The 27,912-nt window shown below is 44.8% G+C and overlaps 1 protein-coding gene across 1 annotated transcript in view; it reads right to left on the reverse strand.

Annotated features, from left to right (window-relative positions):
- The window catches only part of ITGB3 (integrin subunit beta 3), a 54,833-nt gene that overhangs the window by 22,757 nt on the left and 4,164 nt on the right, over window positions 1-27,912 (reverse strand). The window contains 5 exon segments of the mRNA XM_066363093.1: window positions 1,496-1,657; window positions 2,287-2,449; window positions 3,996-4,248; window positions 5,122-5,317; window positions 13,873-13,958. Coding sequence (XP_066219190.1) covers window positions 1,496-1,657; window positions 2,287-2,449; window positions 3,996-4,248; window positions 5,122-5,317; window positions 13,873-13,958 — 860 coding nt within the window.

The following is a 27,912-nucleotide window of genomic DNA, read 5'->3' on the forward strand; positions in this document are numbered from 1 at the left end:
GATAGTGCTTAAACTTTTCCACCTTGATCAAGGTGAGGCAAGGGGGTAAGTAGCAGCACAAACCCAGTTGTGAACTTCAGGGATAGATGAAGAGGTACAGGCTGGTAGTGTCAAAACTAAGCACCTCTTTCTTTCTACTCGAATTTGAAGCATTCATACCAAGAAACAGCTTCCATAGGCCAGGTACTGTTGGACCCTGTTGTTTTGAAGCTTCCTCCTACTCTGCAGCTACTAACAGATGGCTTGGCTTGGCGCTTGCAATCTTCAACCATGTGGTCCTTCTGATCTTCCTTTCCATTCATCGCTTACCTCTCCATTTTCCACTTATCACTGACCTGGCCCATTCTCTTTCTCTCACCTGGAGTGGCCTTCTTTTTGGTAATTCTGCCTCCTGCCTAGAGGCCCAGTTGAGGTCCTACCTTCTCCAGGAGGCCCTCCTTAAACATCCCAGCACATGATGAGCTTTCCTCCTTTGAATACCTAAAGATCTGATTGACTGTACTGCCTATTTAACACTAATCCTGCATCAGGTGTTCACAGCAACACATTTCCTCCACTAAACCAAAAACTCCCTAAGGGTAGGACATGCATATAGTCAGTCTCTTTATCTCCCCTCAGCTTCTGGTAAGGAGCCTTATCTAGACTGGGTGCCAATGGTTACTGACCCACCCCTAGCTAGGTATTGCTCCATTTGGATATGGCTGACAGCAAGGAATTCAAGCCACAGTGGGGACGCTTGTGAATTGTGAACATGTCCCCAGGATCCTAGACCTTGCAGGGAACTCATGAGATCACCCAGCTCAGGCTGCTGCCTTGACGCAGGTGTACTTTTAGGCCACCTAGACAAGGTAGTTGCTATATTGTCTTTAAGAGAAAAAGAGTTGACACCTGGCCCGAGATACCCAGAGTATCAGCATTCTAAGGATCTGTGCATTTTCTTTATGGCATACGTACATCAGTTTCTCCTGTTTCAATGTAAACTTCTTTCCTCTTACTTAACCTTCTACGACCAAGGGAAATGACTTATAAAAAGTATTCCCATGTCTCAGCTAAATCATCCTTTAGCCTTCTTTCCTTCAAGCTGAATCATTCTGAACCCTTTAACCTTTCCTCACAGGACCCGCTCTCCATGCTTTGGATGATTTTTGTCTTTTCCCCTCTTCCTCTTTCCAATAACCACAAGTACAATAGCATGGTATTCCAAGAAAAGGCTAATCCATGCACAGTAGACAAGAAGGCCTGCTTTCTGGCTGGACCTGCAAAAGTCCTTTGGGTCCATTCTGGTTGCTATGATGCTACTGCTGGTGCAGGAGACAGTGGAGAGAGAGGTAGTACTGGTCACCGCCAGGGCCACTTCTAGTGACTGTACATGCTGCACCCTGAAGGAGGATTCTAACAGGATGCAACGAACCCTGAACCCTGCCCAGGGGAAGGGCTGCCATTTTCATATTCACACAGGCTCTGCCGGGGTTAGGGCAGCTGTCAGGAATCTCACCATGGTAGTGGAGGCAGAGTAGTGATTGTCATTGCCAACGTGACACTGCCCATCGTTAGGCTGGACAATGCCTGCCAGCCTTCCATCCAGTGCTATATGGGTCTTGGCATCAGTGGTAAACACCAGCAAGTGGGATGCATCATTCCTCCAGCCAATCTTCTCCTGTTTAAAAAAAAGAAGGCAAAAGAGAGAAAGCAACTTTAGCTATGTCATTTTGGCGGGAAACAAAGACCCAAGGACCTCCCTGCCTGAGGGTCTGAACAAGCTGTCTTGGTGAAGGGACTCATTCCCAGTGCTTAGAACACAAACTGAAACTTTCCAACTTAGGGATTTCTGTTCTCTTAGGAAAGACAGTCTCATCGCTGGTTAGTTCTAGCAGCTGAGAGACACTGACTCAACTCCAGGTATAATTTTTCCAGTGATAATCACACGGCCTACCTAGAAACCCACCTGCATCTTCTGCAGAGCTGGGCTGGGCTAGAACAAATCCTTTTTGAGAATCTTCCTGCTTTGCTGAGGTTAAGTTTACCCAACTTGACTCTGATATACTTCCAGAGAAAATGAGAAGATGCTCTCCCCAGAGAATATGAGGCTCAAAAAAACTGTCGGCTCTGGCCAGAGGACAGACACAGCAGAGGCTGCTTCTCAGGAGAAAGTTATTGCTTACATGGTATGAAGCTCTGCTTAGTTCCTAGCTCTTATTTCACACAGAAATGCCCACAGCTGAGCCACTGCCTTCCCCATTCGATCTGTGCTAACCACACCTGGAAGTCCATACCCTTTAAACTCACATCACAGACAGTAGCCTGCATTATGGCATCGAAGCCACCCTCTGGGCCATCTCGGTTCCGTGACACACTCTGCTTCTTCACCTCCTCATTGAAGCGGGTCACCTGGTCAGTTAGTGTCAGCACATGTTTGTAGCCAAACATGGGCAAACAGGAGGTCTTCATACTGGGAAGGGAGGAAGATAATTTAAGCAGACAGCCTGATGGAAAAGGCTACATGGGGGGTGTAAGGGAAAAAGAGGGGGACAAATGGGGATAGTGGTATGCCCAAGCCAGTCTATACAACCACATTACCCAGACAGTTCAGACTCCAAACCCTTCAAATTACCACATTGACCTTACTTCCAGTTAGCTGAAAAGAGTGAGCTGCAAAACTGGATTGCTTTGGCCTGACCTGTGGTGGCGCAGTGGATAAAGCATCGACCTGGAATGCTAAGGTCACTAGTTCAAAACCCCTGGCTTGCCCAGTCAAGGCACATACACACATATGAGAAGCAACTATGAGTTAATGCTTCCTGTCCCTCCCCACAACTGCCTTTCTATTTCCCCCTTTTTAGCTCTAAAAAATCAATAAATAAATCTTTAAAAAAGGAAAACAAAATACTAGATTACTTTAGTTCAAATCTCAGCTTCTTTACTTCTAAGTCATCGGAGCACATGTCTCATAAAAGTTCTTGTACGGCTTAAACGAGTTAACACATATAAAGCACTTAGATCAGAGTGAGGCTCTTGTTGCTATCATTTTATAGTTAATACAACAATAAAGCAAAAGTTTCATCAATAACACTGTCCCTGAACCATCAATAAATTGATTGATAGGTCTGTGCCAGACAGGAGCACTTCTGTCTCCAACCCAGTGATTTGCTTGTTTAATTGATGGCTGACATCTTTACTAGGAAAGTTTAAAACTCAGAAGCTTAAAGGCACATCATATAACTTTGAAAACTAAAAAATAAATTTGTACCTTGTCAGGCTCAGAAACCATCATTTAAATTATTGTAATGCATGGATTTTCATAGCCTCCACCAATTAAATAATAAGCATTTTAACCCTGTAAGACTCAAACTCTTGATGAGTAGGATGATGATGAAAATAACAATGAAATCAATCCTGTAACCATAATTCCTCTGTTTATTTATCCATAAATTTCTCTCTACTTTTATCTTATTCCCACCACCCCGCCCCATTCTCTCATCTCCCAATTTATTTGTGACCAAGACCAAGAAGCTGACGGATTTTTTTTCTAGGTCTTCAAACAGCTTTGGTGACCTTTTGACACAACTCTACAGATCAGCAGGCTAGCCCACTTACCAGACAGGAAGACCAAGGTAGAGAACATATATGATTTGGCCAGAAGGTAGCCAAAAAAGTTAACCTAGAGCTAGAAATAGAACTCAGGACTTGAACTTGCATGGGAGAAAGGGGAGGGGTAGATTTAGGATCCTAAGAGTGTTACTAGCTTGAGTCATAGAAGTTGTGGAAGTTACTACACTTCAGACTCTAAAGGCTGGATCCCACCCTGAATCCCATAGCACCCACATGCCCTGCACAAAGAAGGTACTTTCTGAAATTCTCCTTGATTTAGTTAGAAAAGTAATAATCAATGCTTCAAAAAGCCTGTCTCTCAGCTTAATCCTTCCTCCCTCTGAAGGTCTCCTGCCCCTATTTTCTTTGCCTCCATGCCCTTCCCCGGCTTCTGGCGGGAGACTTACTAATAGCAGGGGTTTTTGAGGGCCTCTGGTGGGGAGATGTACATGTAGGGTGATGCAGGCTTGTCCACAAAGGCCCCAAAGCCAATCCGCAGGTTACTGGTGAGCTTGCGCATCTGGGAGGCCAGCGTGGTACCCAGGTTCTGGATATTCCGCAGATCATCCTTCATGGAGTAAGATAAGTCCATTAAGTAGTAGATGTCCACAGGGTAATCCTCCACCTGCCGGACTTGGATGGAGAAACTCTTCGAATCATCTGGAAGGCAGAAGGATATTAGTTTTTTTACTTCTTCTTTCTCTAAGAGGATTTGGACAAAGTTAGAATTAAGTAACTTCTTGATCAAGCCAAATGTGAAAACCCTGATCTGTTCTCCTCTCCCCTTGCAATTCTATTTCTCTTCCAATCTCTTGATCCTCCCATTTTTAACCTTTTTGTTTCCATTCTAAAATTCTCCACCTTCACTAAATGCCCATCTGCCTAAGCCTCTGGATCCCAAGGGTCTACTACCTTGAGTTATTGAGGTTGTGACAGTTACCACACTTTCGATTCTATGAAAGGCTGGAACTATGTCCCACCCTGAACCTTTTAGCTCCCACATGCCTTGCATATAGAAGGTACTTCCTTAAATTAGAAACATCTCAATCAATGCTTCAAAAATTCTGTCTCTTAGCTTAATATTTCTTTCCTTCTGAAGGTCTCCTGTCCCTATTTTCTTTGTTCCCATACCCCTTCCCAAATCTCACACGGAAAAGGGGTTTACAGATTACTTTCCCATCTTATATCTCATTTGAGCCTCAACACAAAGCTATAAACTAGGTAAAATAGGCATTGCGGGAAAGAAGCAACAAACAGCTTTTGAGTACCTACCATGGTAGAAGTGCTGAGTAATTTGCCCAAGGTCAAATAGCTAAGATATGGGACAGTCAAGATTCAAAGTCAGATCTTCTGACTCCAAGTCCCAACACCTTCTATTTTCTTCCATTCTCTTGCCTACACTTTTCCCCACACCCTTCTCTTCCTGCTCCATTTCCATTGTGAGCTGCTTCCCCAAGGCTTCCTGATTAGACCTCCACCTCGTGCTCTGTGCCCATCTGTCTGGTATCTCCCCAAGATGAGCCGCATCCCTACCTGGCCGGAGCCGGAGTGCAATCCTCTGGGGACTGACTTGAGTAATCTGGGAACTGTCTCCAGAGCCCTTGTCACTGAGAGGCCTGGCCTCCAGGATGCTGGCCTCACTGATGGGGAACTCAATGGACTCCAGGGCACAGTTATCCTTCAGCAGATTCTCCTTCAGGTTGCAGCGGGGCGATCCCAGAGGTAGTGTCTGTAAAACAGGAGGCCAAGGGGCAGCCCTGTGATTGGAGCTATGGTGTTCCTTGCCTCCTGCGGGCTCTGCTGCCTCCCAATGGCCTAGAACTAACCCAGCATTTTGGAGCTAAACCAGCATAAATGAACTCATGTGGTCCGTTGTACAGAAGGAGGCACAGAAAGGTTGGGTGAGTACCTATTTATGGATTGGTAGTGAGGAAGAGAGCCAATAAAGTATGATGCCTGTTAAACTACTGCTTTTCAAACTCTCAAATACAACCCACTTGTGGGTCTCAAAAATCAATGTAGTGGATCTGAACCATCCATTTATCAAATAAAATGTAATAGAATAGAATAGAATGTCTATAAATAGTAAAAGTAAATATTGTTTTGTGAAACATTTATATATTAGGGAGTAGACTATAATATGCATTAATAAATAATGATAGACAATGTATTTCTTTTTGGAGGTCAGGGTCAAAACAGCTTGGGTGCCACTGTGTAAAGACACTGTCTAGGACCTGAGATCCTGAGGGTAGGGACTGTTCCCTTTCTATTCCCAGTACCCAACCCAGGACTTACCACAGAGGGACAGGCTAAGAGTACAGGACAGCAGAGAGTAGGGGCTAAGTACACAGGAGTAGAGTGGCTGAGAATACATCTCAGCACTGCCTCTTATTAGCCAGTTACTAGTGTGAATCATTTCAACTCCCCATGTCTTGTTTTTCAGCTATAACATGAAGATAATAATAGCCCTAGCTTCACAGGGATGTTATGCAGGACTAAATAAGACAATTCATGTAAAGCACATAATGTGGTACCTGCCCCAGGATAAGTGCTCAATAAATGTTAGCTATTATTATGAGATGCATTATGAATAGTGTCTGGATAAATTAATTTTTAATAAGCTTCCCAAGCTTAGACAAATCTCACAATGCCAGGCCACCAGCAGAGCCCATCTTATCACTTTAAGCTTCCTCCCTCATCCTGGACAAAGAGCCAAGTGAGTATCCTTCCAAAAGCCCTGGTGTGTATCCCACAGCCCTCTGGGGCTCTGCATGTGTTTACACCTGAGTGCTGAATGGGGGACTTCTGTACCGGAAAGAATGCTGGAAATCAGGAAACGGGTTCAATGCTAGGTCTGCCACTTACTACACATGTGACCTCAAATAAGTCATTTCACCCCTGGTAGCCTCAGTGTGTGCACCTGTTCAAAAAGGGGCTTAGAGGACGTGGTGTTTTCAGTCCTTTTCTGCTCTGACATTCAGCAAATTCAGCCAGCACTGTGCGGGCACAAGTCCACAAGGGCTCCTTGCCAGGTTGGGGGAATTGGCGGCAAAGCTGGAAAACCCCACCCTGAACTTATTTTACAATATCTAGGCCTCAGTCCCTCAAATCACCCACCCCCGCTCACAAGCACTTCCAGAAGTCAGCTGAATAAACTATACCAATATCCCAGGACAACCAGTGTTAACATTTATTGAGCCCTCCCTGCACAGCAGGCACTGTTGTGATAAGCACTTTATACATGGATTACTGCAATCTCCTGATTACAGTTCTATAATGCTGGAGCTATTATCATTTTACAAGTGAGGAACCTGAGGCTGGCAGGCTTCACAAATGAGGAACCCAATCTTACAGATAAGAAATCTAAGGCTCAGAGAAGTTAAGTAACTTGTCCAAAGTTACAGAGCTAGGAAATGGCAGAAGTGAGATGCCAATTAGATTGCCTGACTGCAATTATTCTCACAAAATAATAAGCTGTATTACATTCTGCATCAAGTGAGAATCAAGGCAGAGAAGCAGGATTGTGGAAGTGATGGGCCCAGGAAGAGGCACACCTGACAACGACCCAGGTAGGGAACAGAATGCAAGACAGGGATGTGGGAGGTGTGGGAAGGATAGATAACATTCTGCCTTTTCAGTACTCAGGTGACTGGCTGGTAGCCATATTTTCAGGAGAGGGATTGGTCCACAAGAGGCTACCCATGCTTTAAAAATCAGGACTCTGGGCCCTGGCCGGTTGGCTCAGTGGTAGAGCGTTGGCCTGGCGTGCAAGGGGTCCCGGGTTCGATTCCTGGCCAGGGCACACAGGAGAAGCGCCCATCTGCTTCTCCACCCCCCCCTTCCTCTCTGTCTCTCTCTTCCCCTCCCGCAGCCAAGGCTCCATTGGAGCAAAAGATGGCCCGGGCGCTGGGGATGGCTCCTTGGCCTCTGCCCCAGGCGCTGGAGTGGCTCTGGTCGCAATAGAGCGATGCCCCAGAGGGGGAGAGCATCGCCCCCTGGTGGGCAGAGCGTTGCCCCTGGTGGGTGTGCCGGGTGGATCCCGGTCGGGCGCATGCAGGAGTCTATCTGACTGTCTCTCCCCATTTCTAGCTTCGGAAAAATACAAAAAAAAAAAAAAAAATCAGGACTCTGTAGCCCTGGCCAAATAGCTCAGTTAGTTGGAGCACCATCCCAAAGTGCAGAGGTTGCCAGTTCGATCCCTGGTCAGGGCACATGCAGAAACAGATTGATGTTTCTGTCTCTCTCTCTCTCTCTCGATCTCTCTCTCTCTCTCCCCCTTCCTCTGTCACTAAAATCAATAAATAAAACTTAGAAAAAAAAAATCAGGACTCTGTAGCCTAAAACCCCTTGTGGTGCTTGAAGTCTTTCTCCCTTGCCTGTCCAGTCCTTCTGATAGGCTGAATGTCTTCCTGATGTGGATGGGAAGATGAACACCACCACAGGGCTGCATGTGTCCACCCAGAATGTATATGTTAAACCCTAACTCCCCAGGGGATTGTATTAAGAGGAGAAGCCTTGGCCCTGGCCAGTTGGCTCAGTGGTAGAGTGTCAGCTCGGCATGTAGAAGTCCCAGGTTCGATTCCCGGCCAGGGCACACCTGGAGAAGCACCCATCTGCTTCTCCACCCTTCCTTCAATCCTTTCTCTCTTCTCCTCCCACAGCCAAGGCTCTATTGGAGCAAAAGTTGGCCTGGGTGCTGAGGATGGCTCTGTGGCCTCCACGTCAGGTGCTAGAATGGCTCCGGTTGCAGCAGAGCAACGCCCCAGATGGGTAGTGGGCTTGCCGGGTGGATCCCGGTCTGGTGCATGCGGGAGTTTGTCTCTCTGTCTCCCACTTTTTACTTCAGAAAAATACAAAATTAATTAATTAAATAAATAAATAAAAAGGAGGAGGAGTCTTAAGAGATGATTAGGTCACAAGGTGGAGCCCTCTTGAATGGGATTAGTGCCCTTAAAAACAAGCCCTAGAGAGCTCCTTAGCCTCTTCTGCCATGTGAGGACACAACAAAGAGCCATCCATGACGTGGACAGGACCTTGATCTTGGGCTTCCCAGCCTCCAGAACTGTAAGAAATAAATGTTAAGCCACTCAGTCCACGGTACTTCTATTATAGCATCCTAGGTGGATAAGACAAATGGCATGAGGGCCTCCCTGGCCCAGGCAAAAAGTGGAAAGAGCTTTTGGAAGCCAGCAGCTTCCTTCTTTCTCTCTCGGCTTCCCGGGGATGCGATAGAAAAATGGCGTCAGCAATGGGAAACAGCGCATAAGACTCAACCTTCCTGACTCAAAAGATCCCAGCAGAAACAACACAGATCCTCCAAGCCTCTGAAAGAAATGAAAATCCCCTCTCGGGACCCAATTCTGGCCGAGGACAGAATGAAAGAGGGCAGAACTCATGAGCACTTTGTATTTTTGTGCCCAAACTCCTCTGGCTGCTCCTGCCCATCTCTCCCGAAGCCTCTTCCTCAGGAAGCAGTCTCAATCTTGCTCAGAAAACTCCCTACCTTATCTCTGACTCCAGCTGCCCACTAAGCCCCAGTGAGAAACCCTTCCAAAAAAGGCAATGATTGCATAGACCAAGACGCACTGAGGAGCAGAGCCTTTCCAGGACTAAGACAGATGCTGAAGGAGAGAGGGAAGGGTGAGACCAGGACACTGAATGAGAATAGCAAGCCATCCTGTATCCTCAAGCTGCATCTGTGCAGGGAGAGAATGTTTGGAGTTTGGATGGGGGGCTTCCTGACCCCCATTTTCTAATGTGACAGCGCTTATTAGAAGGTTTGAAGTGCTAAGCCTTGCTGACAGTCCTTATGCTTTGTTACAAATTTCCTTAGAAATATAAACACTAAGAAACAAAAACGGTCTCCAGCCCTCCCTTTGTGGTCACTGACATCAGAGGTCAGGAACATAACAGGCCTGCTCCTCAGCCGTGCTCTGCCTGACAGCCTCCTGTCCCAGAAGAATACCAAGGCAGTGACCTCAACATACTCGGGCAACATTCCCGCCCTTTAATCCAGGCAGAGTAGGTAGAAAGGATGTCACCAGGTTACTCAGATAAAAACTGGAAGGAGCAGGGAGGAATATTAAAGTTGCAGTTTCCAGTGAAACCGGATGTTACACAAAAAGGGTAAAAATAACCAAGACCCAGGGGAAGATTGAAGCAGAGAGGTGGGAGGTCCGAGCCACGTGCTCTGTGAGCTGACTCCCCTCCCTCTCCTGGGAGAGTGACACATGCTATTACTCCCATTCTCCATTCATCCCATTTTGGAAATTGGGGAAGTACAGCATGAATTACTGTTATTATCCTACCTACCCCACGGGGTTGGTCAGGGGATAAAATAAGACTGTGAGTGTGAAATGCTTTCAAACTATAAAAATCTCAACATAAGTCAAGTATATTCAAGTCCTTTTGATATGATATAAACAAATAAATGCAAATAGGAGGTGACTGTTTTCTACTACTAGCATTATAACTACTGCCATCATGGCCTACTTTGTTCTTGGAGGACAAAGCGTAATTATGTCTTGGTACTTATCTTTTTCCCCAAAGAGTTACTAAACACCCCCAACCCAAATAAATTAACATTGTTCTCTAGATTAACATCTGGTGAGAACAAGAAATCACTTGAATGTACAAAGAAAGAAGTGTGGAGGAGATAGAAAGGAGAGGAAGAGGAAAGCACGTTAGTTCATGGTTATTAATATTCACACCTTATTATTTAGAGAGGGAAGGCAAGGCCATTTTTAATATTATACATTTTTTACAGTAATAAGTTAGAGAAAAACTCTCAAAATGAACACTTATCCTCCCAGATTAAAAAAAAATGTAGAAAGAAAAATTTTAAAAGCAGAGAAGTAAGAATGAAATGTTAGTAACAAAAAAGGAATTAAATAGTGGCCTAAACCTTTACCCCATGGATACCCAGTAGAAAATAGAATTCCTGTTAAAGTCTTCTACTTTGTTAGACCCAAATTCATTCTCCTTCTTCATGCTTGGATGTCAAGCTGAGTGTGAGCTTATCCACCTTCTGATGTGCTCTCAAGGCTACATAGAAGTTCCTAGGCCCTGGCCGGTTGGCTCAGTGGTAGAGCATCGGCCTGGCGTGCAGGAGTCCCAGGTTCGATTCCCGGCCAGGGCACACAGGAGAAGCGCCCATCTGCTTCTCCACCCCTCCCCCTCTCCTTCCTCTCTGTCTCTCTCTTCCCCTCCCGCAGCCAAGGCTCCATTGGAGCAAAGTTTGCCCGGGCACTGAGGATGGCTCTGTGGCCTCTGCCTCAGGCGCTAGAATGACTCTGATTGCAACAGAGCAACACCCCAGATGGGCAGAGCGTCGCCCCCTGGTGGGCATGCCGGATGGATCCCAGTCAGGCGCATGCGGGAGTCTGTCTGACTGCCTCCCCATTTCCAACTTCAGAAAAATACAAAAAAATAAAAATAAATTTAAAAATATAGAAGTTCCTAGTAGTCCCCCTCACCTTATTAGGGTAGCCAAATTTAGCAAATGCTTGGGACATTCTTATACTAAAAATTGTTGTTTCATTAAAATTTAACTGAGTGTCTTGTATTTTATTTGGCAACTTTAACTCCACCGCCACCCACCATGACCACAATGATCAGCCCTTCAATTAGCAGTATTTGCCAAACTTGCTATCATAACAATCCATTCTGATGCAATAGGTACAGGGAATCTTTATATTTAACAAACACCCCAGGTAATTCTCACCACCAGTCGAGTTTGGAAGGGTTTAGATTCTAACTTGGCACCAATGAGGTCAAGACCCCAAGTTGAATCTTTGTGTGAGGCCAGCCTCTTTGGTTGATTCACAGTCCAAGGACAGCATACTACCCCAACCCATGTCAGTATCCAACCCCTCAAGAACACACCCTATGTGATGGGCCCAAAACTCTGCACTCATCCACATTGGCTATGTTTTCCTATTACGGGGCCAACGCTTGCAATACACACCCAGAGCTGCTGTCCTCTAGGACCGAGGGAATGCTGAGCTCAACCAGTTGTTTTTCCAGTGGCTGCCAATCCTGCCTACAACAGCCAAGGGAGAGGGGGCAGAAGCAGAGGGCTCTCCAGGGTCAATTAATCAACAAATCACATAAAAAATGGCCCGCACGGCTCACTTTTGGTTTTTTAAGTCAACAGCCAGGACACTTTCAGCAGCTAACCTTAGCCTGTGCAGGGGAAGTCCTCAGGAAAAAAAATAGCAGCCGTATTCAGGTTATAGCCTGGGATTCCCACCTCCCATTCCTCCCTGGCTGACCTGTTTTGCCCCACAAGGGGCTCCTCTGATATCTTCCTCCCCTCCTACCTTGCTCTTACCCTTTTTCCTTGCTTCTTCTCTCCTCCCCTTCTCCCTCTTGCTCAGAGATAGTTGTAGTCATTCACTAAACCCTTGACCTCCCCCACTTTCCTATTTATATTCCATTCTTCCAGAGAATACCTTATTGGACTCTCTTCCTCCCCTCGTTAGTCGTCTTTGGTCCTAGAGCACCCATTTCCTCTCTGATTCCACCCCTCATTCCTTAGCTGGTCCTACCTTACGCTTTGATCCTACCCTGTACCTTTCTCCCCTACCCTCCACTGGTCTTTCCCAGAGGACAAAATTCACTAGGGTCATCCATAAATAATCTGTATTTGCATCTCTGAAGTCTGGTCACAGGCCCTAGAGGCTTCATCCGGTCAGTTCTCAGCCCACCTCGGCTACACAGCTTGTCCCTATGCAGATCAAGAGAGGTGACAGACACTCCAAAAATATGTTTTCTTTCACCCCAGACTCCTCTGGGCCACAGCTGTCTCCATTTTCTCTTGCTTTGGGTGAAGAAGGAGGAAAACACTAGGGCTTCCCCTGGTGAGCCCTCTGTTCCAGCCAACTTCAGGCACCTTCCCCATCTAGCACTCCCTTCTTCCAGGATTAAGCTGCAGAACTCCAACCTCCTTGTGAAAGAAGCTTAATAACATCAGGATGGTGAGCAAGGGAAGGAGGATATGGCAAATGAGAAGGGAGGAGACCACATCACACTTGAGCAGCCAGCTCAGACCAGAGGGGTGGAGAACCCGCAGGGGTGGAAAGGAACTGCTCACCCATCCCCCACTGCACCCCCACCCCTAGCCCCAGGGAATGTTTCATTTGCTAAATGAAGTCAATGTGGCCCAGATGTTGGGCAGCTGCCTCTGAAGGCAGTTCCCGTGCTGAACTGCACACAAGCCAAAGCAGTGTGTTGAGCTGGCCTCTGCCTCTGGCATTCCTATAGAAGCATAAACACAGCCTCTCACTCCCACCACCCCCACCCACCACCAGCCTGCCAGGGAAGTTGCCTTTTTAGGAAGCTCAGCAGATCGGGAAGAGAAGCAGACAGAGAGAATGAGAGCCTAGGTCACAGCAGTCAGAAAGCTGCCGAGGCCAGGAACATGCTGTCATGACAGAGAGGGCGCCTCAGGTGGCTGAGATGCAGCCATACCAGGAGTTCAGGTAACCACCTGCCAGGGACCAGGCCAATGACTCAGCCTCAGACTCTGTAATCACTGGAAGCTCTCCAGCCACACTCACCGCTCTCCCACCCCCACCAGGTCTTGCCAGCTCCAAATTCCCGTCCCAGCCACAAACACAGCCATTCCCTCAGACACACTCATTCCCCAGGGCCCCAGACACAACAAACCCTCTGCCTAGACACAGCTAACCCTTTCCTGTCACCCTCTCAACCTCATCAAACTGGCCCTTCCCTCACTGACACCTAGGAGAGGACAGGAAGGAGAAAAGGAAAAGAGGGGAAAAGGTAGGGCCATAGGGCCCAACCGTCAGAGAGGAAAAGGAAAGAGAAGAGACCTTTCGAAGAAACATCCACCCACACAAGGGCAAGATCCTTTTTTATTTGCTTTTTAAAAACTCTGGGATGTCTGTAAATCAGCATCCCTATGTGCCCATAACCCTCTCCTGCCTCTCCTTTAGAGACCCGAGGCCCTGCCTCCCTGGGGTAGTCCACCCCAACAAGAAGGAATCAAAATGTGGTAAAGGGTGGCAATGGCTAGAGTGAGTCCAGGGGGGACCAACCAAGTTGGCCAGGGCTGTGGGTCACATGGTGGACCCTGGATGGTATTTCCAGCAACACCCTCATAACAGCTCGCTTTGCATCCATCAATGGGAAGGCTTTACCCTAGTTTTGCACAGAAGTGGCAGGGGCTTGTGTATTTAGGAGGGACATCTCCCATGCATCTGTTCCCTCACAAAAGCAGCTAAGTCTGGGGAATAAATAAGTTAGGTGTCTGCTCCTTACCTCATCTGAGCACCAGGCACACATGGGACTCACAGCCAGGCATTGCTGGCAGGAGCTCACACCTCGTGTGGTACAGATGTTCGGCCCTGCAACAGAGAGACAAAGGCATTAGCCCTGATCTGACTTGCTGAAGTATCAGGCCTGCCCCATCCTTTCCAAGTTTCCCAAATGCTCAGGTTTACAGCTCTCAGATGCATACAAACACACCCTAATCAAACTACAGACTTTTACCAAACACGCTGTTTGATAGGAAGGAGAGTGAGGAAGATCAGGAGAAACTCAACACTGACCTTCACTATAATAAGGCCACGGTGATGGCAGGTGATGGAGCAAGGCTGAGCCATGGACCCAAAGTGTCAGCTCATAACTGATGGAAAGGCTTGAATTAACAACTGTTTTGACACCTACATTTTGCAAATGAAAACCTGAGGTCCAGAGCAATGGCAATGTGTCCTTTCTCCAATTACTCTGGTGATATATTCACAGCCACTACACAGGGGATCCAAAGCCCTGATACACTAACATTAACATGCAGCCTAAATATTGGGGGCAGGGAGCAGGGGGTAGGGGGCAGCCATGGCAGTGTCCCACTGGCCTGTCAGGGAAAAGCAAATCTGGAATCTTATTAAACTTCTCAATACATCTATCTTTGGATCCAAGCATAGAATGTTCTTTGGGAGAACTGTACAAATGTTAGAAAAGGCAGATTGATATAAGGTGGAAGAACAGGGAGTGTTGGAATTGCAAAGCCTGTATTTGAATTCTGAAGGCTCTTCTTACTAGCCATGTCATGACCGTGGGCATCTCAGTTAACCTCTATGAAATGATAACATCTAGCTCACAGGATTTGTGCAAGAATTCAGAGAAGGGCAAAGTACTTGATACCTTATGAAATGCCACTAAAATGTGAACAATCTTCACACTGTCAAAGGACAGAGAAATCGCAGGGGGGAGGAGCATGGACAACCAGAGGGACCAAAATAGTCCTCAGAAGCCCAGCCTGGAAGAAAACCTTGGGCTCTTGGACAGAAGCCCCCATCTTCTGTGCTTCCCCTACCTAGTTTAGGTAAACCTGGCCTCGGCCAGGTAAACCCTTCAGTGGCCCCAAGAATGCCTTTTCCAATATAAGGAGCAAATGAGGAAAACACATTCTTCCCCATGACCCAGTTTCCTGACAGTTCCTTTATCCAGTTTCTAAAGTATCCCCGTTGCCCCCAGCTGGTGAGACCAGCAAATCTATTTAGAAAGAAATCATTATGACAGCTGAGATGCTTTTCCAGTGTCTCCAAAACTTCTCCTTGAGCTGAATGTCTCAGTCCATTTTATTACAGTATGACTGAACTTCCTCCCTTCCCATTTCTGTACAAAAACATACAAAGAAAATGTGCTTATACAGAGAAAGAGGAAAATGTTAGGAAAAATTATACAAAATTTAGAAATAGGCAAAGGGAATACTGGGTGCCCTTTCAATATAATTCAGCAAGTTGACTAGAAGACACACCAGGCTTAGGGATTATTGGGTTTTCTAGTCATGAGTGCCTTTATTTGACTTCAATTAGAATATTTTACAACTCATTAAGAGTAGAGGTTCACTTATAGAAAACCAATAACAATGCAAATAATTCTCAATGAGAACACTATATATAATTCTTACCCAACAAGCAGCACAAATGATAGAAAAGGTAATCTCCAAAGGTTAGAGTTTATTGCCTCGTAGAACATTAACCAATGCTGAATTTATCTGATCAACAATTTTCAAACGGTGTGACACAATAATTTATAAAACATGCAATACCTGACTATTTAGTCAGGGGCACTGACCTCTTTTCCCTTAGATTGTCAAATTGAAAAATGACACCTTAGCCTGTTGGCTCAGTGGTAGAGCGTCAGCCTAGTGTGTGGACATTCCTGGTTCAATTCCCAGTCAGGGCACACAAAAGAAACAACCACCTGCTTCTCCACCCTTCCCTTTACATCTTCTCCCTCTTCCCCTCCTGTAGCCATGGCTCAATTGGTTTGAGCACATTGGCCCTGGGCTCTGAGAATGGCTCCATGGAGCCTTCACCTCCAGGTGCTAAAAACAGTTCTGTTGTGAGCCCCAGATGAGCAGAGCATCAGCCCCAGATGGGCAGAACATCAGCCCCAGATGGGAGTTGCTAAGTGGATCCTGGTTGGTGCACATGCGGGAGTCTGTCTCTCTATCTCTTCTCCTCTCACTTGGAAAAAGAAGAAAAAAAATTACAATAGTCAACACAATAATAGCTGTCAGGTGTGAATGCCCTGTCTTGAACCATAAATATAGAGGTCATATCCTTGACCAGGCAAGCCCAGGGCTTCGAACCAACCTCAGCATTCTAGGTCAACACTTTATCCACTGTGCCACCATAGGTCAGGATAGGCAGCTTATTTTTTAAAGGGTCACTTGGAGCAAAAAGGATGGGTAACCACTTTTTATTTTTTATAAATCAATAAAAATTATACCTCTTTTGCTGTCAGATCAGTGTAAAATATATTTTTTGGTGTGTCACAGAATTTTAGTAATTAGTTTTTATATGTGCCATGAGATGAGAAAAGTTGAAAATTGCTATATTAGATCATTGATTTGGCATTTCTTTCACTGACCAACTGTATCTCCCTTCCTTGAATTTTCTTTTGAACTAATCTTAACATCTCCCTCATAAATTGAGTTGAGTAAAAACCTTTGACCCATGTTCATTTTATAGTTTCATGGGATTCATACTTTTAACACTTTTAAAATTACACTTTAACTGTATCCATCTCGGAACCTCACTAGGGGCAGAGGGATCCAACAGAGAAGGAACATGCACAGTCTGTAGACTGTGGTCCCAGCTGCGCTGCCTCCTAACCATGTGGCCTTGAGCGAGTCATTCGTCTCCTCACAGCCTGTTTCTTCAACTCCAATATTCCTAACATATTATAATTATATATGCATCTGACATAACAACACTGCCACCCAACAGATTTTAAGCCCCTTGGACGCCTACCCGGTCCTGCCCAGCCCAGCCCAGCCTATCCTGCTCGAAGAAGGTACTGAACTCAATCAGTTTCAACTTTTAAACAACTGAGCTCATTCCTCCAAATGATGCATAGAATTCCAATATAAAACATGCAACAGTTGAAACAATTCCTCAAAATTTAGATTTTCATTGTTCTCCTAAAAACACCAGATTATATGTAGAATCTTTGAAGCACTTCCTGGAAGCCCCAGGTTTCCTCAAAACCTTAAGACTGTCTAACCTCAACTCTAAAATTCTACAAGCAGGATGCCACCACAAGTCCATGAGTAGCCTCTGGAACTCCAGCCTCTGACCTGACTACAACCTTTGCACGCAAGTGCAAGGACTGCGAGGTGAGAATTATGGACATAGTTCCAGGCCTGGCCCTGATGCACCGAGGCCACCTCTGAGTTGGAGCAGACCTCGGCCTCTCACTGTCTGTAACAAAAGAAAGGTAGCCATTCTTCCCAGAGCTGCCAGATGCAGAATGCATGAATGTCTAGAACCAATAAAGCAACCAGAAAGCCTTTCCCTGCAGGGGCTGCCTGGCCATCTCTTAGCTCACAATTGCTCTTTCTCTGGTCCCCCTTTATTGCCTTATTGGAAGAGTTCTGAGAGGACCAGAGCCTGAACTATTTTAGGTATCTGCTTCCCTTTTTGAAGTTTCCATGGGCACCAGCACTCAGAAGGGTAATTTTGGACATAAATGCCATTGATTCTCACTAGGGAAAGGACACTGCAGGGAGAGTTAGATGGAGAGGACCATGGACGGTATGGGTATCATCAAATTATTTTCGAAAATTTTTCCTAGTCTATTCATTTATCCATCCATTCATTCTCAAATTAGCATTTCCTTATGAGTCTTTGACTTGCCGCCACCATAGAAAGCCTCGCCAGATGTGAAATAAATAACAGCAGGCCCCTCCCTGTGGATGGGCAGTCCCTGACCACGGAGGGCGAGGAGCTGCTGGGATGTATTCTTTAGAAAGTCATGCCTGGGGAGTGATGGCTACCTGGTTCCCCTTACCATCTCATCTTAATAAATCACAAGTTAATCTCACGAGAAACAATAACCCCCACATGATACCCTCCCCTAAGACCTGCCACCAAGGGCAGGTTCCTGCAACGCAGTGGCTCAAAGTGATTGACTCATCAGAAGTCTCTGAGCGTAGGCCACGCTGATTCAAGGAGCTGCAGCTCCGGGGCCACTCCCCGCTCCTGAACATGTGGAAGGACTTTGGGCCTCTGTTTCCAGTCATTCATAAGGCCTTTGTTCCCATTCAGCCTCAGTGACCCAGACTCAGCCCTCCTGGAGAAGTGGAGATCTTTATCAAAACTTTGTCATTGCCCATAACAACCCCTACTACCCCTTTCCTCTCTGACAGTTTAGCCAGAGCAGGGAAACAAGGAGGGCTGGCCCTGGTCCTCACAGGGTGATTATAAAGATTCAGTGAACCAATCCCTCTCAGACTCTGAGCACAATGACTGGCACACAGAAAATACTCAACAAATGCTTCTACAGTTGCTATTGTTGTTGCTGTTTTATCCTGAGTCCCAAACTGTTTAAGGCAGATGAACATTTTATTTCCTTTTTCTTCCCCCTGAAGACACTGTTCTACAGGACAGCTGAGTGTACACTAAACACCGAGGTGGTGAGGGCATGGACCCAGAAAGCATCAAGCTAGGGCACAGAGATCAATTGCAGATCTGGCTTCTAAATGGAGTTAGGAATGTTGGTATTCAAAAATTCAAACTAGGAGAGGATGGCCAAGAAGAGAAGCCAGTTAAAAACAACAGACAAGCACAGCCAAGAAGTTTGCCTGGAAAGTAGAAGTGGAAGGCTATGGTTTGGCACCTCAGCCCCATTCACAGAACCAGAAAAGAGAAAAGGGGTGAGAAAAGTGGAAGAAAAAGAAAAACAAGTAAGGGAGTTGGAACCAGTGGAAGTCATAGTGCGTCAGTGAGAGCTATTTTGAGGACGTGCTGTCCAATGAAACAGAATATCAGAATGCAGAAATGGCCACCCTCATGAGGCCAGGGGACTCAGGAGAGGGCTGTCAGAGGGAGAGGTGTTCAGTGGGAAGGGAGGAGGATGCGTACTGCAAACACTACAGATATCTCTCTTGCTGTCTGCCAGAGGGGAGTTCTGGCCTGGGTCCCCAGCCCTGCCACTGACCCTGGACTCATCATTAATTAGGTCCATGGGGACACAGGGTGACTCAAGCAGCACCTGACCTTCCAGTGCAATCACCTGGCTGGGTGAGTCATCTAAAAACAAAACATTTCATGCTAACTGCCCTGTGAGTGCACAAGTGGTTTCTCTAGAGCAAGTTGCTAAGAAAAATTATTTTGTGTTCCCTCTTTAAATGTAGCAGCAGCTCGGCAACACAGGAAAGGGAAGGACACAAGAAGGTGGAGTTCAAGGTAACACATACCTCTGTGCTCTGAGCAGAAAGCTTCAGTAAGCACCACCCAAAGCAGTAGGAAATCCAAACTATCTTGTAGGATGCATCCTGACTTGAGAGATTTAAAATAAAATTTTTAAGCTCATCTGATGGTACTTAATATCAGAAGGTATTCATGTATAATTTGCCTCTACCAATATTAAAATGTGTTAGGGTTGAACTGTTTCCCCAAAAAGGTATGTTGAAGTCCCAACTCATAGTACCTATGACTGTGACCATATTCGAAAATTGGGTCTTGGAGATGTAATCAAGATAAAATCATTAGGGTAGGCCCTAATCCATTAAGACTGATGTCCTATAAGAGAAAAACACTACATGAAGACAGAGACACAGAGGGCGAACACCATGTGATGACAGAGGCAGAGATTATAGTGTTCCAACTGGAAAGCATAGGATGCCAAGGACTGTCGGCCACCACCAGAAGACAGGAAGGTGCAAGGAAGGATCCTCTCAGAGTCTCGAAGGGAGCACGGCCCTGCTGACACCCTTTTTCCTTTAGTGAGAGAGAGAGAGAGAGACAGACAGGGACAGACAGACAGGAAAGGAAAGGGATGAGAAGCATCAATTCTTCGTTGCAGCACCTTAGTTGTTCATTGATTGCTTTCTTATATGTGCCTTGACCACGGGGTTCCAGCCAAGCCAGTGACCCTTTGCTCAAGTCAGCAACCTTGGGCTTCAAGCCAGCGACCTTTGAGCTTGAGCCAGCGACCACTGGGTCATGTCTATGATCCCACACTCAAGCCAACAATCGCTCACTCAAGCTGGTGAGCCCATGCTCAAGCCAGTGACCTCGGGGTTTCGAACCTGTGTCCTCAGTGTCCCAGGCCAATGTTGTATCCATTGTGCTACCACATGGTCAGGAACCTGCTGACACCTTGATTTCAGATTTCTAGGCTCCAGAGAGAATAAATTTCTGTTGTTGTAAGCCACCCAGTTATGGCAGCCCTAAGAGCTGAATACAAATTTGATTTGCATGTCCTAACACATGTGACATGATTTTGAGGAACACTGCCCAGAAATACTCATAATTGAGAAAAGCCAGCTTGGAACGAAAATTTTGCTATGGTTAGTCCACCTACAGATAATGGAAAAATGGTTATTTTTATACTTTTCTACTCATAAATATCAATGGTGTCAGCATTCATTCATTTCATTCACTCATTCCTCAACAAAATTTTATTGAGTAGCTAACTGTGCCCAGCACTCTCGCAGGCTCTGGAGACACACTGATGAACTAAACAAACCTCCTATTCCTGTGGAACTTAAACTTCAGTGAGGAAGATAAAAACAAAAACATACACTACAAAAAGTACAATTTCAAACAGTGGTAAATACTTTAAAAAATAAAGCAGGATAAAGGAATAGTGTCATTGAGAGGAGGGAGTCTCCCTGAGAGACAGTGGACAGGAAAGTCTTCTTTGAGTCGACATCTCAAAATGATACATAGAAGGAAGTCATGGGAAGATCGGGGATAAGCATTAGAGAGAAAAAAACAATCACAACACGTAGATGGACTTCAGCCTCTTAAAGAAATAGTAGGAAGAGAGAGGGAGAAAAGAGGTAGAGAGGAAGCTGACACAGCAGTCCGGGAGTGTAGCACTAGGAAACTGTAGTCATCTCCACATGATAAGCAGAAGTGAATAAGAAAAGATCATCCTGCCAGACCTGTGGTGGTGCAATGGGTAAAGCGTCAACCTGGAATTCTGAGGTCACCGGTTCAAAACCCAGGGCTTGCCTAGTCAAGGCATATATGAGAATCGATGCTTTCTGCTCTTCCTCCTTTCTCTCTCTCTCTCTCTCTCTCTTTCTCTCTCTTTTTCTCTTCTCTCTAAAAGGAATAAATAAAATCTAAAAAAAAACAAAAGAAAAGAAAAAAATATTAAAAAAAAAAAAAAGAAAAGATCATCATGGCCACTGAGAGGGAAAAAAATCAGAAAGAGACAGATCAGGAAGCTATTACAATAATCCAGGCAACATATGGCAGGGGTTTGGAATTGGATGGTGGTGATGTTAATAGTGTGGTCAGGCTCTAGATATATTCCAGGGACGTACTGGTAAATGGCACGTGGGGCATGATGGAAAGACGGGAAGGACTTGGCCCTGAGCAAGTAAATCCCCTTCGATAAAGTTCAAATGTTTGGTCACTGGTTATACCTTTCACTGGCCCTTCTGCCAGTAGACCCTGCCCTTGTACGTGAAGCCTGATCATGTCTGGTTATCATCTTTAACTGGATTAATTAGATGGCCATGTGCTGAACACTCCATAGAGCCCATCCTCAGATAGAGTTCTGTCTTCTGTATGGTTGGGATCTAAAATTAACACCCTTGGAAACCTTGTACCTTGGAAACACTGTAAGGCCAGGGGTAGTAAAACAATGAACCCTATTTTCATGTAACAGTGGCAGTGGTGGGGAAAGCATGCAGACTGGTAGGCAGGACAGGTCTAAAGCCACTTTTACCATCCTCAGGCACTCTCTTCATCTTCTGGTGCTCTAAGGTCCAGTGACTCTTTGATTCTTGGTCATATCCCCATTAAAAAACGTGTCATTGGGCCCTGGCCGGTTAGCTCAGTGGTAGAGCGTCGGCCTGGCGTGCAGGAATCCCAGGTTCGATTCCCGGCCAGGACACACAGGAGAAGCGCCCATCTGCTTCTCCACCCCTCCCCCTCTCCTTCCTCTCTGTCTCTCTCTTCCCCTCCCGCAGCCAAGGCTCCATTGGAGCAAGGTTTGCCCGGGTGCTGGGGATGGCTCTATGGCCTCTGCCTCAGGCGCTAGAATGGCTCTGGTTGCAACAGAGCGATGCCCCAAGATGGGCGGAGCATCGCTCCCTGGTGGGCATGCCGGGTGAATCTTGGTCGGGTGCATGCGGGAGTCTGTCTGACTGCCTCCCCGTTTCCAACTCCAGAAAAATACAAAAAACTTGTCATTGTTTCCTAGTATTTAAAAGGTCTAACCCGGCCCCGTCAGCTAAACACTGGAGACCTCAGCAGTTGCTCCCTTTCCCCCATGCTCCAGATTTGGGCAGAATACTTACCTCTTAAGTTGTTTGGTTTAAATGAGATAACATACGTGAAAGAACCATCCACAGTGGATGCTCAATAAGTGTTGGTTTCTTTTTCCTTACCTTCATGCTAATCACTTCCTGCACTAGAAATGCCCATCTCACTCCCCTACATATCAGAGTGAGACAAAAAAGAGAGTCCTTTGTCTGTAATAGCATATAATAAAGAAATCACTGGTCAGGAGACAGGAGCCTCTGGGGATAGACCCCACCAATGCCACTAAACTAACTGTCAGTTCACCTCTCAGGGCCTCCCTTTTTGCTTCTCGGTAAAACAAATGGTACTCAACTAGATGACCTTCAAGGTGCTGCCAGCCCTCAAAGTTTGTATTCCAACCAGAAAACATCGACAGGGTGACGAGTCCTCTAAGAGGCCTAGCATCTCAGGGCACAGGCCCTTCAAACAATGCACAAATGTCTATTTCATCCTACTGGCATAACTGATATATTTTTTCTTTTTCCAATTAGTTTACATTCAATATTATTTTGTATTAGTTTCAAGTGTATAGCATAGTGGTTAGATTATCATATAATTTACAAAGTGTTCCCTGATGTTCCTACTACACTATAGACAGTTACTGTATTACAATGTTATTGACAATATTTCTTATGCTGTACTTTTCATCCTCATATTATTTTGTAACTACCAATCTGTACCTCTCAATCCCTTCACCTTTTTAATTTTCCTGTATTTTTTCTGAAGTGATAAGCAGGGAGGCAGAGAGACAAACTCCCGCAAGCACCCAACCAGGATCCACCTGGCATGCCCACTAAGGGGCAATGCTCTGTCTATCTGGGGCATTGCTCTGTTGCAACCAGAACCATTCTATCTTCTGAGGCGGAGGCCATGGAGCCATCCTCAGCGTCCAGGCCAACTCTGCTCCAATGAAGCCTTGGCTGCGGGAGGGGAAGAGAGAGATAGAGAGAAAGGAGAGGAGGAAAGGTGGAGAAGCAGATGGGTGCTTCTCCTGTGTGCCCTGGCCGGAAATCGAACCCGGGACTTCCACACGCCAAGCCGACGCTCGACCACTGAGCCAACTGACCAGGGCAATCCCTTCACCTTTTCACCAAGTCCACAACCATCCTTCCCTCTGGCAGCCATCAGTCTGTTCTCTGTATTTGAGTCTGTTTCTGTTTTGTTCATTCATGTTGTTCTTTAGATGTAAGTAAAGTCATGTGGTATTATTTGTCTATCTCTAACATTTCATTTCACAATACCTTCTGGGTCAGGCGTGTCCAACAGTTTTTGCCCCCGGGGCCAGATTAGAAAGAAAACGTTTTTCATAGGCCAGACAAAATATTTAAATTAAAAAATGTTAAATACAAAAACTATTCATTTAAGTAAACAAAATTTTATTATGTAATTTGTTTATGAATAAATATGTGAGTGAAAAATATTTTTAATATACAATATTATTTTAATAAAAATATATTAAAAAATATAATTTCATACCGTATAAATATCTAAACTATATCACAATCAATTGAAACAATATTTAATAGAATGAGCTTGAAGGGGTTATATTGCAAATAAAACAATTATTTCGTTTTACAAACAGCCTGGACATATTTTCAGTTATCAACTGCAGCTATTGTCTATGCTACAATGCCACTTGATTCAGCACACTTGACCACAAAAATAACGAATTGTTTGACCTTGGGTGCACACTGGCAAACTCCGCCTAAAAGAATGTGAGTTTCACATCGCAGCTAAATGTCAAACAGTTCATATGGAGTACAGACGAGTACAAAAGTTGTAAATCTTTATAATGGAATTTTTAAAAAAATAAAGTATTGCAGAGCCATTCAACCAATTATTGGAAGTTAACCCTAGATTAGTCACATGCGGAATTCTTGTCCGTGTATGACTATCTTCTTAAATATCTCAATTTTCAATAATCAAAGACACTTCCGCTTCTGAGTAGCTGAGATTTTAAAGTAGTGTAGAATAGTAAAAATTTAATCGTGGGCCACATAAACTCATTATGCGGGCCTTATCTGTCCCGCGGGCCATATGTTGGCCATGCCTGTTCTAGGTCCATCCATGATGTTCCAAATGGTAAGATTTTGTTCTTTTTATGGCTGAGTAGTCACTGTATATATGTATTCTTCTTAATCCACTTATCTATTGATGGTCACTTGGGTTGCTTCCATAGCTTGACTATGGTAAGTAATGCTCAGTGAACATGGGGGTGCATATATTCTTTCAAACTAGTGTTTGGGTTTCTTCTGCTATAGTCCCAGAAATGGAACCACTGGATCATAAGGCAGTTCCATTTTTAATTTTTTGAGGAAACTCCATTCGGTTTTCCACAGTGGCTGCACCAATCTGCTCAAGGGTTCCTTTTCTCCAAATCTTTAGTGGCCTAACTGATGTTTGATCCAAATGCTGCCATCTCAGGTTCTGGAAAATTTTATCAGTACAGGCCCCACCTCCCATCTGATTCATCCAGGATAGAGTAGAGGCAAGGCTGTACCACGCTCTGTTTGAGCCCAGCCCAGCAATGCCCTGTTGGTGACCTCCTTGGCAATCAGCTGTCCAGTTCTGCTACTCTTCCCCTCTAGCTCATGTCGTGTGGATATGGACAGCAAACATCAGTGCTGTCACCAGTCCTTGCTGCCAATCTGTCCTGGTAGGAGGGCAAATAGGTTGCACCACTTGGAAGAACAATTTGGCAAAACCTATTATTCAATTTTTTTGGCCTGACCTGTGGTGTATTCAACTTTTTTGGCCTGACCTTTGGTGGCGCAGTGGATAAAGCGTCGACCTGGAAATGCTGAGGTCGCCGGTTCGAAACCCTGGGCTTGCCTGGTCAAGGCACATATGGGAGTTGATGCTTCCTGCTCCTCCCCCTTCTCTCTCTCTGTCTCTCTCTCCTCTCCCTCTCTCTTTCCTTTCTAAAATGAATAAATTAAAAAATAAATAAATAAAATGTATTCATTTTTCAAAAATTTTTAAGAAAATCCAGGAATATCCATATAACAGTATGCCTTCTGGCTAGAATTATAGCTCTTAGAAGAAATAATGGAAATCCATAAAGTGGCCTAAAAAGATGTCTATTATATATTAAGTAACAATGATCCTTTGTGGATGATCCTGCTTGAGAAATAACAATAATGATAAATAATTATATATACTGTATATCCAAGAATTTCATTAGCAAAGGGATATAGGGTTGACCCATGGACTATTTAAAAAATTTATTTAGAAAATTAAATTTAACAGGGTGACACTGATCAATAAGAGTACATAGATTTCAGATGATCGTTTCTATAACATTTGAACTGTTGATTATGTTGTATACCCATCATCCAACACATAGACTTTTAAAGTGGCTACTAAATGTGCCTTTTGCTGAACTTCTAGGATCAAATTTTTCAAGCATGGTTTTAGTTGCAGACCTTCCTTTTCTCCCTCCAAAAATCCTGACATGAGATTCTACATTATTAATCAATTAAAGGGGAAAAGTCTCCAGTTGGTGGGAGAAACAGGAGCAAACTAAAGTCTCTCTTCATCACCTTCGCCCACTTTTCAGCCCCTGAGACACCAAGAGATGAGTCCCAAAAGGTAAGATGACAAAGTCACCCAGAAAACTGATTTAAAAAAATAGCCTGCAGGCCTGACCTGTGGTGGTGCAGTGGATAAAGCGTTGACCTGGAAATGCTGAGGTCGCCAGTTTGAAACCCTGGGCTTGCCTGGTCAAGGCACATATGGGAGTTGATGCTTCCAGCTCCTCCTCCCTTCTCTCTCTCTGTCTCTCTCTCCTCTCTCTCCCTCTCTGTCTCTCTCTCTCTCCCTCTCTCTTTCCTCTCTAAAAAAAATGAATAAATAAAATAAAATTAAAATTAAAAAAAAATTTGTAAGACTGCATATTTGTAAGAACAAGAAAATTAAAATAATAAAATTATTTAAAAAAAAAAATAGCCTGCAGAGCCACGAATCGAATACAAGTTTCTCAATTCCAGACCCATAGTTCTTTTCACACTGAAGTGGTTTTTATTTTTTTATATGAAAGCAAATGGCTTTCGTAAGTTTAAGAACATAACACAAGTTTAGGTCAAAGAATACACATGCACATGAGAATCAGGTGTGTAAGAAGAAAAGATCTGAACTTGATCTTAGCCAAAAGGCCAAGAAGAAGTAGGAGAAGCTCTGAATAGAACACCTCTCTAATCAATAGTGGACATCATGGGGTAAGATAATTAGAGAGGAACCAGCCATTTTACTCTCCAATGTTTGACTTTTTTTTTTCTTCTTTTCCAAGTGAGAGGAGGGGAGACAGAGAGACAGACTCCCACACGTGCCCAGATCGGGATCCGCTAAGCAATCTCTGTCTGGGGCCAATGCTCTGCCCATCTGGGGCCATGTTCGCAACCGAGCTATTTTTAGCACCTGAGGCAGAAGCTCTACAGAACCATCCTCAGCACCTGGGGCTAATGCACTCAAACCAATCAAGCCATGGCTGTGGGAAAGAAGAGAGAGAGAGAGAGACTGAAACAAGGAGAGCAGGAAGGGTGGAGAAGCAGACTGTCGTTTCTCCTGTGTGCCCTGACTGGGAATCAAACCCAGGACATCCACATGTCAGGCCAACACTCTACCACTAAGTCAATGGATCAGGGCAATGCCTGACCTTCTTATAATGAGCATATATCATCTAATTCTCTTCTTGAATGTTTAAAATTCTTTACTAACTGAACTAAGAAAGTCTGAGAGGAAGGGGAAATAGTCTTTTTGTGGGAACATGACAGAAAACAGAAAAAAAGACTTGTCGTGGGCTTTTTTTTTCAGAGATGCTACCAAAAAAAATTTTTTTTTAAGGTAGAATACCCCAGGTTTACTTACAGCTTCTGGCTTCAAGGATTATGACATCATATTTGGCCACAAACTATCCATTGTTTTTTAGGACTGAGAATAATAAAAGTGCTGGTTACTGCAAAACTCTTTCCAATATCCCAAAGATATAACTACTTAGCAATTGGGAAATCTAATGGCTTAATCTATACAGCTCAAATACATCTATCCAATTAGAAAATTTAGATTGGAAGTTGGATCCGGGTTTAATGGATGTAGCCCCCTTCTTTCGGGTAACTGTCTCAACACATGGGAATATAAAGTAGCCCTGGATAACCTCTGATACATCCTACAACAACCACGGAATCTCAAATGTATCATACTAAGTGAAAGAAGCCGGACTTGGAAGGCTACTTGCTGTATGATTTCATTTATATGACATGCTGTAAATAGCAGAACTATAAGAACAGGAAACGGACTGGTGGTTGCCAAGAACTAAAGATGGGGAAAGAGAATTGATGACAAAGGAGCTCACAGGAACTGTTTAGGGCAGGGATCGGGAACCTTTTTGGCTGAAAGAGCCATAAACGCCACATATTTTAAAATGTAATTCCGTGAGAGCCATACAACAACCCAGGTATGTTAGGCATTATTCAATAAAAAGTTGGTGTTGTCCTGGAGGACAGCTGTGATTGTCTCCAGCCAC

Source organism: Saccopteryx leptura, chromosome 2, assembly GCF_036850995.1.
Source record: "Saccopteryx leptura isolate mSacLep1 chromosome 2, mSacLep1_pri_phased_curated, whole genome shotgun sequence".
Lineage (NCBI taxonomy): Eukaryota > Metazoa > Chordata > Mammalia > Chiroptera > Emballonuridae > Saccopteryx > Saccopteryx leptura.